The sequence below is a fragment of the Poecilia reticulata genome, chromosome 3 (genome assembly GCF_904066995.2).
Source record: "Poecilia reticulata chromosome 3, P_reticulata-male-v2, whole genome shotgun sequence".
Lineage (NCBI taxonomy): Eukaryota > Metazoa > Chordata > Actinopteri > Cyprinodontiformes > Poeciliidae > Poecilia > Poecilia reticulata.
In genome coordinates, this window is record NC_088832.1 from 6,480,724 (window position 1) to 6,495,624 (window position 14,901).

The 14,901-nt window shown below is 38.6% G+C and overlaps 1 protein-coding gene and 1 non-coding gene across 2 annotated transcripts; both read left to right on the forward strand.

Moving 5' to 3' along the window:
* Window positions 1-873: 873 nt before the first annotated feature.
* dnaja2a (DnaJ heat shock protein family (Hsp40) member A2a) lies at window positions 874-12,679 on the forward strand. Its single transcript, XM_008404868.3, has 10 exons — window positions 874-920; window positions 1,952-2,219; window positions 3,484-3,543; window positions 5,283-5,512; window positions 6,032-6,112; window positions 6,201-6,334; window positions 6,429-6,625; window positions 9,502-9,646; window positions 10,080-10,207; window positions 11,471-12,679. The coding sequence occupies exons 1-10, from the start codon at window positions 889-891 to the stop codon at window positions 11,657-11,659; spliced, it is 1,464 nt and encodes a 487-aa protein (XP_008403090.2). The 5' UTR covers window positions 874-888; the 3' UTR covers window positions 11,660-12,679.
* A 1,718-nt stretch (window positions 12,680-14,397) lies between these two features.
* Window positions 14,398-14,471, forward strand: trnat-agu (transfer RNA threonine (anticodon AGU)). Its single transcript has one exon. It is a non-coding gene; the product is annotated as a tRNA-Thr (tRNA).
* Window positions 14,472-14,901: the final 430 nt, after the last annotated feature.

The window sequence follows — 14,901 nt, forward strand, 5'->3', positions numbered from 1 at the left end:
CACACAAAAAAACGTGACCTTCAAATATGGCCGCTGAGTGTTTGACCCCGATGATGTGGTCTTCTGCCTCTCAGAAGTTTCCAAGTGTTTCAATCCGTGATTGGTGGATGTTGGTGAGCAGCAGCATTTTTAAAAGTGCCAATAATAATTGAGAATAAACACATGAACATCTCTAACAGGATAAGACGGGGCTTCTTTCTTAACTTCTAGTTGTACGAGTTGTGTTGTCAGTTCAGTTGTCTGGTGATTCTTATAATTCAATCTGGAAAGACTCAGATGGAGAAAAAGGAACAATTAAAAGATTTAATGACAGGAATGAATAACAGTTCTTTGGCGCTCGGGCCCCCGTAGCTGATTTGAGCTGAGATTTGATGTGAACTCGATGAACATCCCGATAACTGATTAGGGATGCTCTCCCCGGGGGCCCGACACTGGTGGTGGAGGCCGGGAAAGGGTGCTATCCTGGAGAGCCGAAGGATGAGGGTGGAGAAGGGGCGGTGGTGGGTTGAACGCAGCTGGGAACCAGCTGACCGCATGGTGTGGATCCTTTTACACAGAGCTTGATTGATGATTGGACGCGCCGGTTGAGGTCCAGCGGGCGAACGGAGGGGGCGGAGTCTTCCAGCTTGAATTTTCGCTATTAGCTCCATTACAACATTCAATGTGGTATAAATGTATTCAAGATTCTTGTGTGGTTTTTTTTGGGATAAAAGCTTTCAAGCGCTTAAACTCCCATCAAGTGGACAGGAATTAGTTTTCTAAAACAGTATCTCCACTAAAAGATTGGACGGAATTTGATTTGATTTAGGGAACCTATGGCCTTGCACTTATAAAACCTATTTAAAATAAGTTTACTTCATCTTGTCAAAACTCGTGTCCTTTAGCAAAATGGATTATGTAACCTGCCATGTTCTTTGGTGGTAAGTTCGTGTCTGGTATGCTTTAATGTTTAAATTCATCCATCCACAGACGGATCTAGGAGGGAGACATCAGTTTCCCCAATATCAATAAAGAAAAGATCTTTAGTTCCTTGGCAAATTCTGGGTCCGCTCTAGTGCCTGGTCACAGGGGGATGTGTTTGGATTGGATGACCCTTCCAAGGGCAGCACCGGGAGTCATCCTAAACCACCTCAGCTGACTTCTTTCAAGGCGAAGGAGCAGCAGCTGGTAGACAAATCTCCTCACCCTGCCACAAACTCAGTGACCCCACAGGGAAGATCAGTTGTGCCATGTAGGGTTGTGTTCTTTGGTGATGATCCATATCTCATAACCCTTGGTGAGGGCTGGATTCTAGTCAGACTGATAAATGAAGAGCATCGCTCTTTGGTTCAGCTCTGTTTGCACCATGATAGACCAGGGCAGCACCTGCAGTACTGCAAATGAAGCCCCAATCTGTGTCTACCCTTTTGGTCAAGCTTACAATTACTAGTGAACAATACATCAATACTAAACTACTCTGCCTAAAAGCAACCCATTGATCCTAATGATAGTTGACCAGTACACTTTCTTGGAGTCAGGTTTTGTTGGGGTGGCTCATTCACTGTCAACAACAAGGTCTTGGCTCCTGGGGCTCAGTAGGTGTAGTGCGAGGGGGCTGGTAAGACACATTGGGGCATGCCAATGTGTGTGATATATAATTTATAAGTAATTGGTTAGGATGATTAGGTTAAGTGTTCTGACATTTTTCTTCAATGTACTCTTTGTTAGTCAGCATGAACAGGATTTTTCTCCATCCACCTTCTTTGGAGACTTTTAAAACTCAAAAGTCAAATTTCTTGTGTGCACAAGCTTGGTGAATAAAGCCGATTCTGAAAACAAAAAAAAAACTCATTTAGATAAATAACTTAATGCCTTGATTTTAGAATAAAAAGTGTTGAAATTATTTAATAAGTTGTTTATACAAGAAAAATCATCTATGTCTATTTTTTTCCCTTTTTTGCGTGGTTTCCAGGAATTTTTCTTCCACACGTGGCTCAAAAATTCCTCTGTCAAACTGCATACTGGCCAGGAGGGGGCGACAGTGCGTACGAAGAGACTCTAACATCCCGGAAACTGATGAAGAAGACGAGCAAAACATTTTCCACCGGCTCCTTCTCTTTGTCCATCCTCCTCCTTGTAGAAGCAACATCCCCAGCAACACCATGGCCAATGTTGCCGACACAAGACTCTACGACATTCTTGGAGTGTCTCCGTCCGCAACTGAAAATGAGCTCAAAAAGGTAACTTGGTAGAAAAAAACAGAACCTGAAAAGAAACAGAACTGAGAGTTCTAGAAAAACGTCACGTTTCTCGAACCAGGAAATGATTTGCTAAGCTAATGCTAGCTGTGAGGTAACCTAGCATGCTAAAGGTGCTAGCATTTTAAATGGCCTGAAAGTTCATGTGACGATGCCGCTGTAACCTTTTATTATTACAGATTCTTTACATTCCGGAGAGATCAGTCACAGTGTAGCCACTTCCAGGCAGTTTATTTTGTATTCCTTAGAAATTTTACACATAAATCAAAAACGGCAATATCTGAAGCTCAATGTTTCTTGTACTGATATAACTGTTGACCTCAAGTTAGCTTTAGCTTAAATCTCGGTGGCGTTTTACTTAGCGTCGTTTGTCAAAGGACTGTAATGAACACCTTATTTTATTCTGTCTTATGTTATACTATTTAACTCTGCACTGACATAGATTCAATTGATATTGGGTATATAATAATAATAATAATAATAATAATAAAAAAACCTTAGTGTTGAGTTCCGATTAGCTTCGCTGTTAGTTTTTGGGTTAGTTAAAAGAACATCAGCTTATAACCTAATAATTGCGTTTCTTAATGCACTGACCCGCCTCTAAGTCCACTTATTAGAGAAATTTAGGAACATTTGTTCAAATGTCTTACAAAGTCCCGATTCGATGGAGTCATTTCTCAAGTCATGCTGCTTTGCGTTTTCTGTATGGAAGCTAACTAGCATGGCTGTGACGAAGTCGTTTGTTTCCGGTTTTTGATATTTAGCTATTCTCCATATAATGCCAAGTTTTTCCGTTGCCTTCTTAAACATGACGTCCGAAGCTGTTTTTGTATGTATTTTTTTTAATAAAAAATAATCTGCTACCCTTACAGTACTGCTGTGTTTTGGGTGTTAGCAAGGGATGCTAATTAGCAAATTCTAGTTTTCGTTAGCAATAAAGTTGTCAGACATCTTAAGGGTTCCGTTTTATACTAAACGTCGATTTGTATGTATAGTTAAGTAAATAAAAGCCGAACAGCAGAATGCCGTGTCCTTAACTGCTCCAGAAATGGATAGTTGTGTTCTAAACATCCAGTGACTGAGGTTATGGGGTCCGTTTGCCGGTTGGAACATTTTGGTTTCTTTACGCAGGCACGTGTGATTGCGTAAACAATGAGTAAGCTCCTTTCAGGTGTTCCTCTCATGGGAAGTTCCAGGTTACACAGAAAAAAATTAACACAAGCAAATTATCCTTCTGTCTTTCCAGGCATACCGGAAACTGGCAAAAGAGTATCACCCTGACAAGAACCCAAACGCTGGTGACAAGGTAAACATTTGGTGATAGCGTCCTCCATTACTGTGGGGGACAAAATGTACAGATAAAGTAATACAGGGTCAAAACATTGAATATTATTTGTCTCCCATTTCAGAAAGTGAAACTTGTTTATTCCATAGATTCATTACTTATGGAAAGAAATAATTGAATCCTTTTTTGTCTTGCATGTTTGATTATTGTGGCTTACAGACAACGGAAACCTCAAATAGAAATTATTACACTACATGAGCTCAGATATTTCAAACACAAATGTCAGATTTTTTAAAAGTTATTGATTTCTGTGCACTAAATACATAGTTGAGGCTCCTTTTGCATAAATTATTGCATCACTTCAGCGTGGCGGTTCGTCTGTTTTTGCTGAGGTGTAATAGAAGCAGAGGTTTCTCATTAGACACTTTTGTCGTTTCTGGTTAAGAGGTGACTTTACACATGGTTTACATTTATAGTCCATGTGGTCAACGCGACTTTATGGCTCTAGCTGCTCTGACTACAGCCTCAGTTCACTCCTTGTGAAACTCTCCAAACTGTTTCCAGGCTCAGAAAACCTTTACTTTAATTCTTGGAGATGTTATTTTAGGAAATTTGGAAATTTCCTGTTAAATTCACAATACTTCACATTAATTATTTTTTGTTGGTCTATTACATGAAATCCCCCAAAATACTTAAGTTTTACCATGTAAATACTTCAACTTCTCTTATAGGAAACACATAAATATTAGTGAAGCTCATTTAATAGAAAACAAATTTACCTTGAGTTAGTTACATTTGCATTATGTGTTTTTAACTATACATAAGCACCAACTACGTAAAAAAAAACTCAATTAAAATAAGTAGTATTCATTTGTTTATTGTCCAGTTGTTTAATCCTAATTAAAGTTTTTTGATCCTTTATCCGTGACTTGTTACTTCATTGCTGAAGTTGTTAGCCTGTAAACTGATGAAGACGGGTAGTGGTTGTGGAGGTCAGGAGAATAAAAAGACTCCTGACCTCACTCTCCCTACATGTTCACATGCTGACCATACTATGTTGCTATTTTGCTTCCAACAATTTCGCCAAAGACACTCTAACTTGTCTTTGCTCTCTGTTACTGGTGTATAAAACCCCCTATAATATATATATGCTTAGCCTTGTGGGGGAGTAAGTAAAGCCTGGTGGCCCGCCAGCCTTAAAATACTTTGAGGGAAACTCTGCCGAACAGTCAATAAAGATCTGTGAAACGTGGCTGCAGCAGATGTTCTGTTTGAACTCAAGTTGTGTTGATTTATTCGTTCATTCTGAATACAACGTCAAAAATAACATCAGTCTTTGATTTAAGCTGTTATGATAATAAAATCTGTCTGGACTTGATCCATCCGATGGAGCTGATTTATGGCCACAGTGCTGATGTTTGCTTTTCTTCCACAGAACACAGGAAGCTATTTTAACTTCTGTTTGCCCTCATCATCCTTTAGATGATTTGACATAAACAATAATTATTCAGATTTGCTCAGAGATGGTGGTTCTAGAGTAACTAGTGTAATTTTGATGATGTAGTCCAAACATTAACCTCATCAGCTTTCTGAATTCAGAAATGTTCTGCTTCCCACTGTTGGTCCTTTTATCAGTTATAGAGAATGTAGAGGTGCTGATCCCATTCTGTTGTTTTTAGTTACAGCCTCAGTCCCTTTCTTTGGATTCCATCAAACCTCTTGTTTTGTGCTGAAGTTCTCTTTTCTCTCTCTTCGTCTAGTTTAAAGAAATCAGCTTTGCATACGATGTGCTCACTAACCCTGAGAAGAAGGAACTGTACGACCGGTATGGAGAGCAGGGGCTGCGGGAAGGAGGCGGGGGCGGCCCCGGGATGGACGACATCTTCTCCCACATCTTCGGTGGCGGTCTCTTCGGCTTCATGGGCGGCCAGGCGGGCCGCTCCAGAAACGGCGGTCGGAGGAGAGGCGAGGACATGGTCCATCCGCTCAAGTAGGTCACACGTCCCTCAGTGGTCCTGTGAAGTCTATGGCCAGGTTGCTAAGTAGCTGCGTTTTCGTTGACCATTTAATTTTGTAATTTGATGTTTGGAAAAATAAATTAGCTTAATGCAAACACAGCAATTTAAAAAGAAAAACTTTTTATTTCAATCCAAAGTTTTGCCACCAAGATGATGTGGTTTTTTTTTTCAGTCGAGTCAAAATTGGTTTATTTCGTAAAACTGCAATGGAAACGCTTTTTTGCGTCACATGATCAACAACCTGATGTTGCTGCTGGCGCAAACCATGAAGAAGACGACGACCGGAAGTAGTTGGAGGATGATGCCGTGACATGTTCTTAATGACGTAGTGAACAAACTTGTTCAGTTGTGACTTTAATGTAGTTTATTATTTAAAGGAAACACAGCAACTGAAATTTTATTTTGTTTTTATTTTTTGACATTAGTGGAATATTGACTAAATTTTCCTCATTTGTCATGTACGCTCAGCGAGTGTCTCATGTTTTCTTCAGGGTCTCACTGGACGACCTTTACAATGGGAAAACAACAAAACTACAACTCAGCAAGAACGTCCTGTGTAGTTCCTGTAATGGGTAAGTTGGACATAATTTCCCCTCTGTTTGTTGTTTTCTTGTTGCCATCTGCTGAGGTGTTGCCGTGTTTCTTCCTTCATCGATTCAGACAAGGAGGCAAGACGGGCGCTGTACAGAAATGCACGGCCTGCAGGGGGCGGGGCATGCGCATCATGATCAGACAGCTGGCTCCAGGCATGGTCCAACAGATGCAGTCTGTGTGTACCGATTGTAACGGAGAAGGTGAGGACCACGGCTGTGTGTGTGTGTTTCTGCGTTCCAGCGACCGTCTCAGAGCCGCCGTTACAGTTCGTTTCACTTGTTTGATCCGCTCCAGGTGAAGTCATCAACGAGAAAGACCGCTGTAAAAAATGTGAAGGTAAAAAAGTGGTAAAGGAGGTGAAAATCCTGGAGGTCCACGTAGACAAAGGCATGAGGCACGGGCAGAAAATCACTTTTGGAGGAGAAGCCGACCAGGCGCCGGGGGTGGAGCCTGGAGACATAGTTCTAGTTCTGCAGGAAAAGGACAACGAGGTAAAACCCTACACTTCTTCAAGTAATATTATTATGCTGTAGGATTTTTGTTTATGTTGTACTTCAAAACATCTGTCTAAAAACTCGATCACATGGCCGTTTCTATGGAGGTGTGTTGGTTTAGAAATATGGCCGATGCTCTGCGCACAAATAGTTTGTCTTCATCTAACCAGTGTTTCTCAATCTTTTTTGGGCCATTGCCCCCCCCAGCCTTTATCCAGGTCCCTCACCGCCCCCCACCAAAGAATTTGCAGGCTACTTTGCACTGACCATTATTTTATCATTAATATTACTATCACTATTGTAGATGCTTGTTTCTGTATTTATCATCAAAAATAATTTCCCAGAGAACAAAAAAGTCATGGAAATAGAAATTATTTTCACAGGTGTCTATGAAAAATGCAATGAACATTCAACTTAAAATTTGTAGGCCTAACAGAAGCCAATCAGAGTGGAAAAATATTCTTATTCTTTGCCATTTTCTAGTTGTTAAATATTCCACAAAATGACCAGATAATAGATGTTCAACATGCCAGTTTAAACTTTGAACTATTTGCAAAACGACTGAGCTCTGCAACATTAAAACATGGATAGAACTGTAACTACATTAATCATAGCTCTTCTTCTCTTCAGTGTTTGTCAGTTTCTGGTGGTGCAGCTCTGTGCTGCCTTCAGGAGAATGGGACATCAGAGTATCATCCATAAAATTTCACCCACATGGCATTTATTGTGCAAACCAGAGCTTTCAGTGGAAAAACAAAAGTTCCAAGTCCTTTTAATGCCATACAAATATGAGACAGAAACATGGATTATATCTTTATATAGACCTGTCTATTGATTTATAGATTAATAGTTTTACTGGACAGAAATTACAAAGAACAAATCTGGTTCTTAATCAAATCCTAATGAGTCAAATTGAAAGTGTCATGGAGTCACTGAACACCACCATGACATTAACACTGACATGAAAAATAATATTGAAGAAATAAATATATCAAATCTAATTAAATACATAAATAAGTGATCAGTTCTTTACTGTTATGGTCTGTAAGATATTTATTCTCAGTACTAGATATGGTCTCAACAAACCCAAGGCATTTCAACAATATTATTTTACCTTTAATCTGGAAATACTGTCTGTTTATTATTGCCATACAGTCCTCTGTATTAATTATTGCTCGAAACCGTACCGGTTTATTCCTCTGTATTTATTTTAGTTTCTTAGTTTATTCTTGCATTTTGTTCTTCATTCATTTCCATTTAGTTTCATTTGATTATTATTATCCTCTCTCGGTTTATTGCTATGTCCACTTTAGTTTCTTTCCTGTTGCTAGATTTATTTTATAGTTTATTGACCATCAGTAATCTCATCACCTGCTACGCCGCCTAATCGTCATGTGTTGATTTTTCACTGTTCAGCGTCGGATTCTCTGTTTTTATGCCATAATTCACATCTAGTTCGTTGCTCCGTTTTATGTCCCGCTTCTCCTGTTGCAGAGTTTTGCGCAATGTGCGCGTCTTTTTGTTTTTCTTTAAGCCCTTCCCGACCGCCCTGCACCCTAAGGAAGCGTATCGATGGGGAAAAGGCAGACTGACCATAAACCTTTTAAAACAACAGAAACAATTTCTGCATTCTGATTATTGAAATTTTAAAGTGCTGTGTTGTTCTTTCACACTTGTTTCATACCGGACCACTTACAGCACCTGTGTTAACGCTAATGAACGCTCTCTATCTTGGTATCACCCATGAAGGGATTTCTTTATTTAAATTGGTTCATTTTTCAGAGGGATACACAGTGAGGGTATCGTTTTAGCTACCAGTAGCAGGAGAATGGAGCTGCGCCAAGAAGCTAACAGAAGCTAACAAACACTGAATAGAAGAAGAGCTGCCATTGATACAGTTGCAACCAAGCATGGTTTAATGTTACACAATACAGTTTTACCAAGTTGCTCAAAGTCTAAACTGGTATTGTTGTGCATATAAGGTGTAAAGTTTACCTTCGACCAAACGCCCCCCAAAGGCATCCCAGCGCCCCACTTTTATAAAAATTTCCGCCAGCGCCCCCTGTCGTCCTCTGAATGCCCCCTGGGGGGCGGTACCGCCCACGTTGAGAACCGCTATTCTAGACACTGAAGCAGATACACATAAAGGTTCATAAATGCCTGTAATTCATATAGATGCACCAGTCAGAAATGAGTTTCTAAGTTCTAGTTTTTGACTAAAGGTTAGAAACCTCTGCTGATTTCCAATGACACAATATTTTTAAAAGCCTTCATTCATTTTCTTGCCTTCCTATCATGATCAAGCAAGACTCTTACTATGAGCAGGGCGTTGTCACAGATTTGCTTACATTTTAAGAGATAATTGCAAAATTTATCTTTTATCATCTTCTACTAGAAATCAGTGTAGCTAGCACTGCATCGTTGTGGGTTTTTTGTTTTTTGGGGGTGGGGGGAGAAGTTGTAAGTCTTTAACTTGAATTGCTAAAAAGTTCCCAAAAAGTCTTAAACCCAGAATGGTTATGTTGAAAGCTAAAAAGCTAAGTCTTGCTCTCTCTCTCGCTTTCCTGCAACCTTTAAAACGTAAAAGAAATGCTATTTGTTTTAAAAGGCTAAAAATCAGTAGATTCCAATGAGCGGCTATTGTTTTGGTCTATCAGTTCCTTAAAAGCAAAAGAGACGCCAAATAATATCCATAAACCTTATTTTCATGTGGAAATCTTCCAATAACTGTCCATATTTTGTCATTTCTGAGAAGTTTGGATCTAATGTGTCTTTTTGGGCCAGTTCACCCTGAACAAGTTGAACATGTTTCCTTCCTGATCAGAACTGGTCTCTGTGAGTTTCACGTCATCTCCATCTTCTCTCCGTTTCAGACATTTAGACGAGAAGGAAACGACCTCTATATGACCCATAAGATCGGCCTGGTGGAGGCGCTGTGCGGCTTCCAGTTCATGCTGAAGCATTTAGATGGGAGACAGATTGTTGTCAAGTATCCTGCAGGAAAAGTCATTGAACCAGGTCAGATTTCTTCTTCTCTGGTTCTCTAGTTCTGTTTGAAATGTTTAATGACGCGTTGAAGGATTAAATGTTGCTTCAAACAAAGCAGCTATAAGTGAAGACATGAGATGCATCATTGTCTAACAATAATAGTTTCAAAAGACAAAATTTCTTTACTCTTGAATTTCTGAGATTCATCTCAAAATTTCAGATTTTTCTTTTCTAGCAAATTTTCAACTTTTGAAACTTGGACATTAAGATTTTTTTTTCTGTAAAATGTCTGAGATGAATCTAAAATTTCTGAGTTCTTTGGCAGCAGTTTCCTCTTCCTTAGTTTGTCTCTACTTTTGTACCCCAACACCTCATCGTGTTAGTGGCCCTTCGGAGTAGCAGCATGTATTTCCTGGGCGGCCGTGGCTAATAATAATATCAATATCAATCTTGTTGTTTCCAGGCTCGGTCAGGGTGGTGCGGGGAGAGGGCATGCCACAGTACAGAAACCCGTTTGAGAAAGGAGACTTGTTCATCAAGTTTGATGTCCAGTTTCCTGAAAACAACTGGATCAGCCCAGAGAAGCTGGTGGTAAGACGAGTTCCTCTATTAACACGCCATCTCTGCTGTCAGTTTCTTTTTCTTTATTTTCAGAAAAACCTCGTCTCGTTTTCTCTTACAGCTCCTTTATTTCTCTGACAGGAATCAACAACTGAACAAAACTTACCCAAAAAATGGTTCTGATAGAAAATGTTAATTTCTGATTTAGTTTATTTAAACCTTTCTGAGCCTCAATGATAGTTGTTACTGTCAACACAATAAACAAGCAAGGAATTGGAAATAACTGCGTAATAGTAGATGAATTATGACACTTAATAGTTCCAGTAACTGTCCTTTTAATAAATCTTGTTCTTTTTAGACATAAGGTGTCCTACTAAAAGACTACCACAAGGTGGCAGTAGAGCACCAAGCTGTTTTCCAGAGTAAACAGTCCTGCACTGAGAATTTAGCAGTGCTTTGGTAAAAGAGAAGATAAAGAATGCCTAATATCTCACTAAATTAATTTAGTTATGTTTACTGTAGGACAATACAGTAAGCTAACGCAGAGTTTCAGTTGTCAGGATGTTCTTGTAACTCAAGAAGTTTCTAAAAACATTTATGGAACATCAGCAACAATGTGTTCCTCATGAGACTCTGGGAAATAAAAAAATACTTCCTGTTAAACATAAGAATATTTCTTTTACAGTCCAGGGAGATCAGAGACGGGCCCCAATCCGATATCAATATCTGTATCGATCTCGATATTGGAAACAAAATTCTAGATCAAGCATCAGTGACGATGTATCTCGATCCATAGGGGCGGATCTATTCAGTCTAATTCTGTACTTTGTGCTCTGGACAATGTCATGCTTTATTTATCTAACATTATTTTTTATAATTTCTAATTGCACTTTCTTAACCATTTAAAATATTTGTTGTAGTTTATTTTTACATTTTTTACCAAAATAGTCAACCTATTGTTTGTCAGTTTCAATTTATTATTTATTTAACATCAACTGTTCTACTTCTAACTGAACTAATTAAAGTTGTGTTTACTTGTTTGATCAATCTCGTGAAGCTATTGGTGTATTTAAATGAGCCATGCTGGTGCAGAGTTGGCAAATAAATTCATTATTCTGTACATCTATGTCTGTGTTTAAAAAAACCCAAAAATGTAATAGTTTTCCTGTACAGTATTGGCCGATACTACACCTCAGATATCAGAAGTGAAAGAAGTGGATCGGTTCATCGCTGTGTAAATCACACCAGATTTCAATCCTAAGGTCAACTCTCCACCTGTCCTCCCCCTAACAGGAGCTGGAGGACATGCTGCCGTCGCGGTCGGAGCCCCCCATCATCACTGGGGAAACGGAGGAGGTGGACCTGCAAGACTACGACGCCAGCCAGGGCTCGTCGTCCGGCGGCCGCAGGGAGGCGTACAACGACAGCTCAGACGACGAGAGCGGCCACCACGGGCAGGGCGTGCAATGTGCCCACCAGTAATCTCCATCCGGCTTCTCAGACATACACACATACGTATATATATATAAAAAAAATCTCTCTCTATATATATATATATGTGTCTATATATATATATATATATATATATATATATATATATATATATATATATAGACATATGCATAAGACCCCAAACACCCCCATTCTGCAAGGGGAGGAAAATCTGGAAGTTGCAGAGTAAAAGAGGAGCCAAGAAACGTCCAGGTAGTTCCACAGACACAGATCCAGAGCATGGCTGCACCTTGTAACTGTTCCCTAACGTCACTCACCCCAGTGCTCAAATCATCCGATCTCTGTCTGAGGAACTCTGAATATTACACTGCACCTAGATATGAATGAAGATTTATGGAAATAAGTTTGATGCCCCGCCCACTTCCCCTTTCTGTCCTCTTCCTCCTCTGTTCAAGTCAGATCCTCTCATCTGATGGGAGGATCCAAAGAGAAGAAGAAACAAAACGCTTCTCGATTGCAGAGTGTGACTTGTGCTTATATATATATATATATATATATATATATATATACATAATTTTTTTGTTTCATAGTTTTTACATTAATTTAAGAACTAACCAATGTGCACACAGACAAAAAGCAGCTGAGCAAATGTGACAAAGATTATTTCTCAGTGATTCACAGACTCATCCACTTGGCGACATTTGTAGGACTTTGTTTCTGATTTTTACCTTTTTATTTTCGTTTGTAGGATTTTTATGTTTTCTTTCTTTTTGCATTTTAATTCAATGAGAAATTTGGTTGTGTATATTATTACGGTGGTTGTTGGTAAGCTTCATCAGCCACTGCAGTTTGAGCTGTGATTTTTAAGAAAAACAAAAAATAAAAATCATTAGTGAAACGGGGAAGAATAAAACAAGCTATCGTCTGTTTTCTGTGCTGAGACCATGTGCATGTAAAAAGCTTTGGTTCTTGCACTTACCAAACAAAATAAAGCAACATTCTTCTTAAGAAATGTATCTGAAGTTGTTGAATAAACTGTTGAAATACCAAGTTTGGTGCCTTTCTTTTTTTTCTTTTTTTTTTAATAAATGATGTTCTTTGCAGCTTGTCAAGGATTTTTTTAATCATTCTTTTTCCATTTAAACTCAATTTTTGTCTATAATTCTGCGTTTTTGTCCTGAAACATTAAAGCAGATCGATGAGTCTCTGGAACATCCACATGAACATCACTCAGATTCTTTACACAATTATAAATTAATGTTGCTCACTGTGTGATGAATCTGAGTGAAATTAATGGGAACACGGCAAATGTGAAAAAGTTTTTATATAGATGTTTGCGTTTTTTTTTCACAACAAACTTAGTTTTCACATCACACGAGTCACATGATCATATGCAAACCACAAAGCAAACAGGAAGTAGTTGAAGGTCATGGCGGCTTGTTTTTAGTGAACAAACTTAACGTCATTTTTAATTGAAAACAAAGATTAAAATTTTTATTTTTTGAGTTTAGTGGAATTTTAAGAAGGTGTTGCGCACATTTCTGGTGGAAACTCGACTAGTGATAAAATTCCATTGGTCTCTTCATTTTGAACAAGATCAACACAATCAATTCCTTACGACCAATAATAAAAATACAGACAAGTCAGCCAGCTGGGAACCGCGTCTGTCATTTTGTTTTTGACATTAACCGAGGTGAGCTGAGTTTGTTGGTTGTTTTTAAGTCCTGATTTAAAAAAAAAACTAAATAATTTCCATGAAATTCTTCAGTAGAAGGAAGCATGAAGTGATCCAAAATGTCCAGATGGACGCTGTTCTGACTTTGGACTTGACAAAACATTGGAGCGCCATCAGCTGATGACATAATTCCTCATAGTTTGTCTCCATACTTCAAACAGCCTCAATAACTGCCAGGTCCAAACGTTTTGCCATGACGGTCAAAACCGTTAAGTTGAAATCACATGATGGGGCCACAACAATTGTATATGTATTTTCTTTAAAATGACATTTTCAAAACAAACTTTTGTGCCTTGATTTATCAAACAAATGTACTGCGATCAAAAAAATGTTATTTGAAACAAAAATGATGAAATGGAAATGAATGTTTTTAGTACTTAGCATTTTGTGCAAATGAGGAACAAGCAGCTGGAATCCTGAGATAGATTAAAGAAGGAGTTAACCATTTTAATCTGAATTTTTTATTGTAATGTGGATTTCATGCTGCAAATTTTTTTAGTAGTCTTACATGATTTATGCAATTGTCTCAAATATTTACATTTATTTTTGTCAGTATCTTTTAAGGGGTGCATGTTTCTTTTAACTTCATCCATCCTCTAACTGCTGTAGTTTATTTGACCCCCTTGGAAAAGAGTGAGATTTTATCTGAATGATCCATTCAAGAATGACAGCTTTCCATTTTCTTTCATGTCTTGTTTTCAAATATATGAGACCATTTTCTGCACTTCTTTATAAGTCTCCAGTCCATTTCGAAACAACTTGTAATCAGAGCATAATGTGTAATAAAACCAACATGAAGAATATTTGCTGCCTTCATCCTTGAGGACCACCCACTTTTCATAAGCTGAATGATCTCACACTTTACATGGCTACTAACTATTTGCTGTGGAATTTTTTTTTTAAAAAAAGCAAGTGTTTAAGTCTAATATAAGAAACTCTCATCAACAATTATGAACAAGACATAAATACCCAAATTTTCAATTATCCAGTGACTATACTCGTTATAAGGTCTATTCTCTATCGTGACATCAGTGGCGCCGTGGCTTAGTTGGTTAAAGCGCCTGTCTAGTAAACAGGAGATCCTGGGTTCGAATCCCAGCGGTGCCTTTTGTTTTAATTTCCATTTAAAGGTGCTGAGAGCTTTAATTTTACCTTTCTACATCCTTTAAAAATACAAAGAAAATGCTAAAATAATTGTAATCTATTTCAAAAGAACCATAATTTGTAGATTTTGCAGAAAGATAATCCAAGAAATGTGCCTTACACACCTTGTGTAAAAGATTTCTCTTACTTGTTGCTGCGGAAGGCAGAATCAGCAGGTTTGAGTGTTGGCGGGTCAGGTGTCCGGTGTAAGTGGATAACGTGCTGATTTGCGAAGGATTATTGTGATCGAACATGTGCTGAACCAGACTGGACTACTTTTAATAGGCAGTGGCAAACAGCGCCATCGTCTGGAGGACTAAAAAACTACATGCAGTAAACCTTTAAATATAAGTAGAGGAAGTAGTGAGGGCAAAAACTGTCAGCATGAATCCGC

What these genes read in the sequence shown, in the direction of transcription:
- dnaja2a (XM_008404868.3), top strand. Translation starts at nt 889, where the DNA reads ATGGATTATGTAACCTGCCATGTTCTTTGGTG. An exon ending in TGCAGGAAAAGGACAACGAG is followed by an intron (nt 6,626 to 9,501) that starts GTAAAACCCTAC and finishes TCTCCGTTTCAG; the next exon opens with ACATTTAGACGAGAAGGAAA. An exon ending in TCAGCCCAGAGAAGCTGGTG is followed by an intron (nt 10,208 to 11,470) that starts GTAAGACGAGTT and finishes TCCCCCTAACAG; the next exon opens with GAGCTGGAGGACATGCTGCC.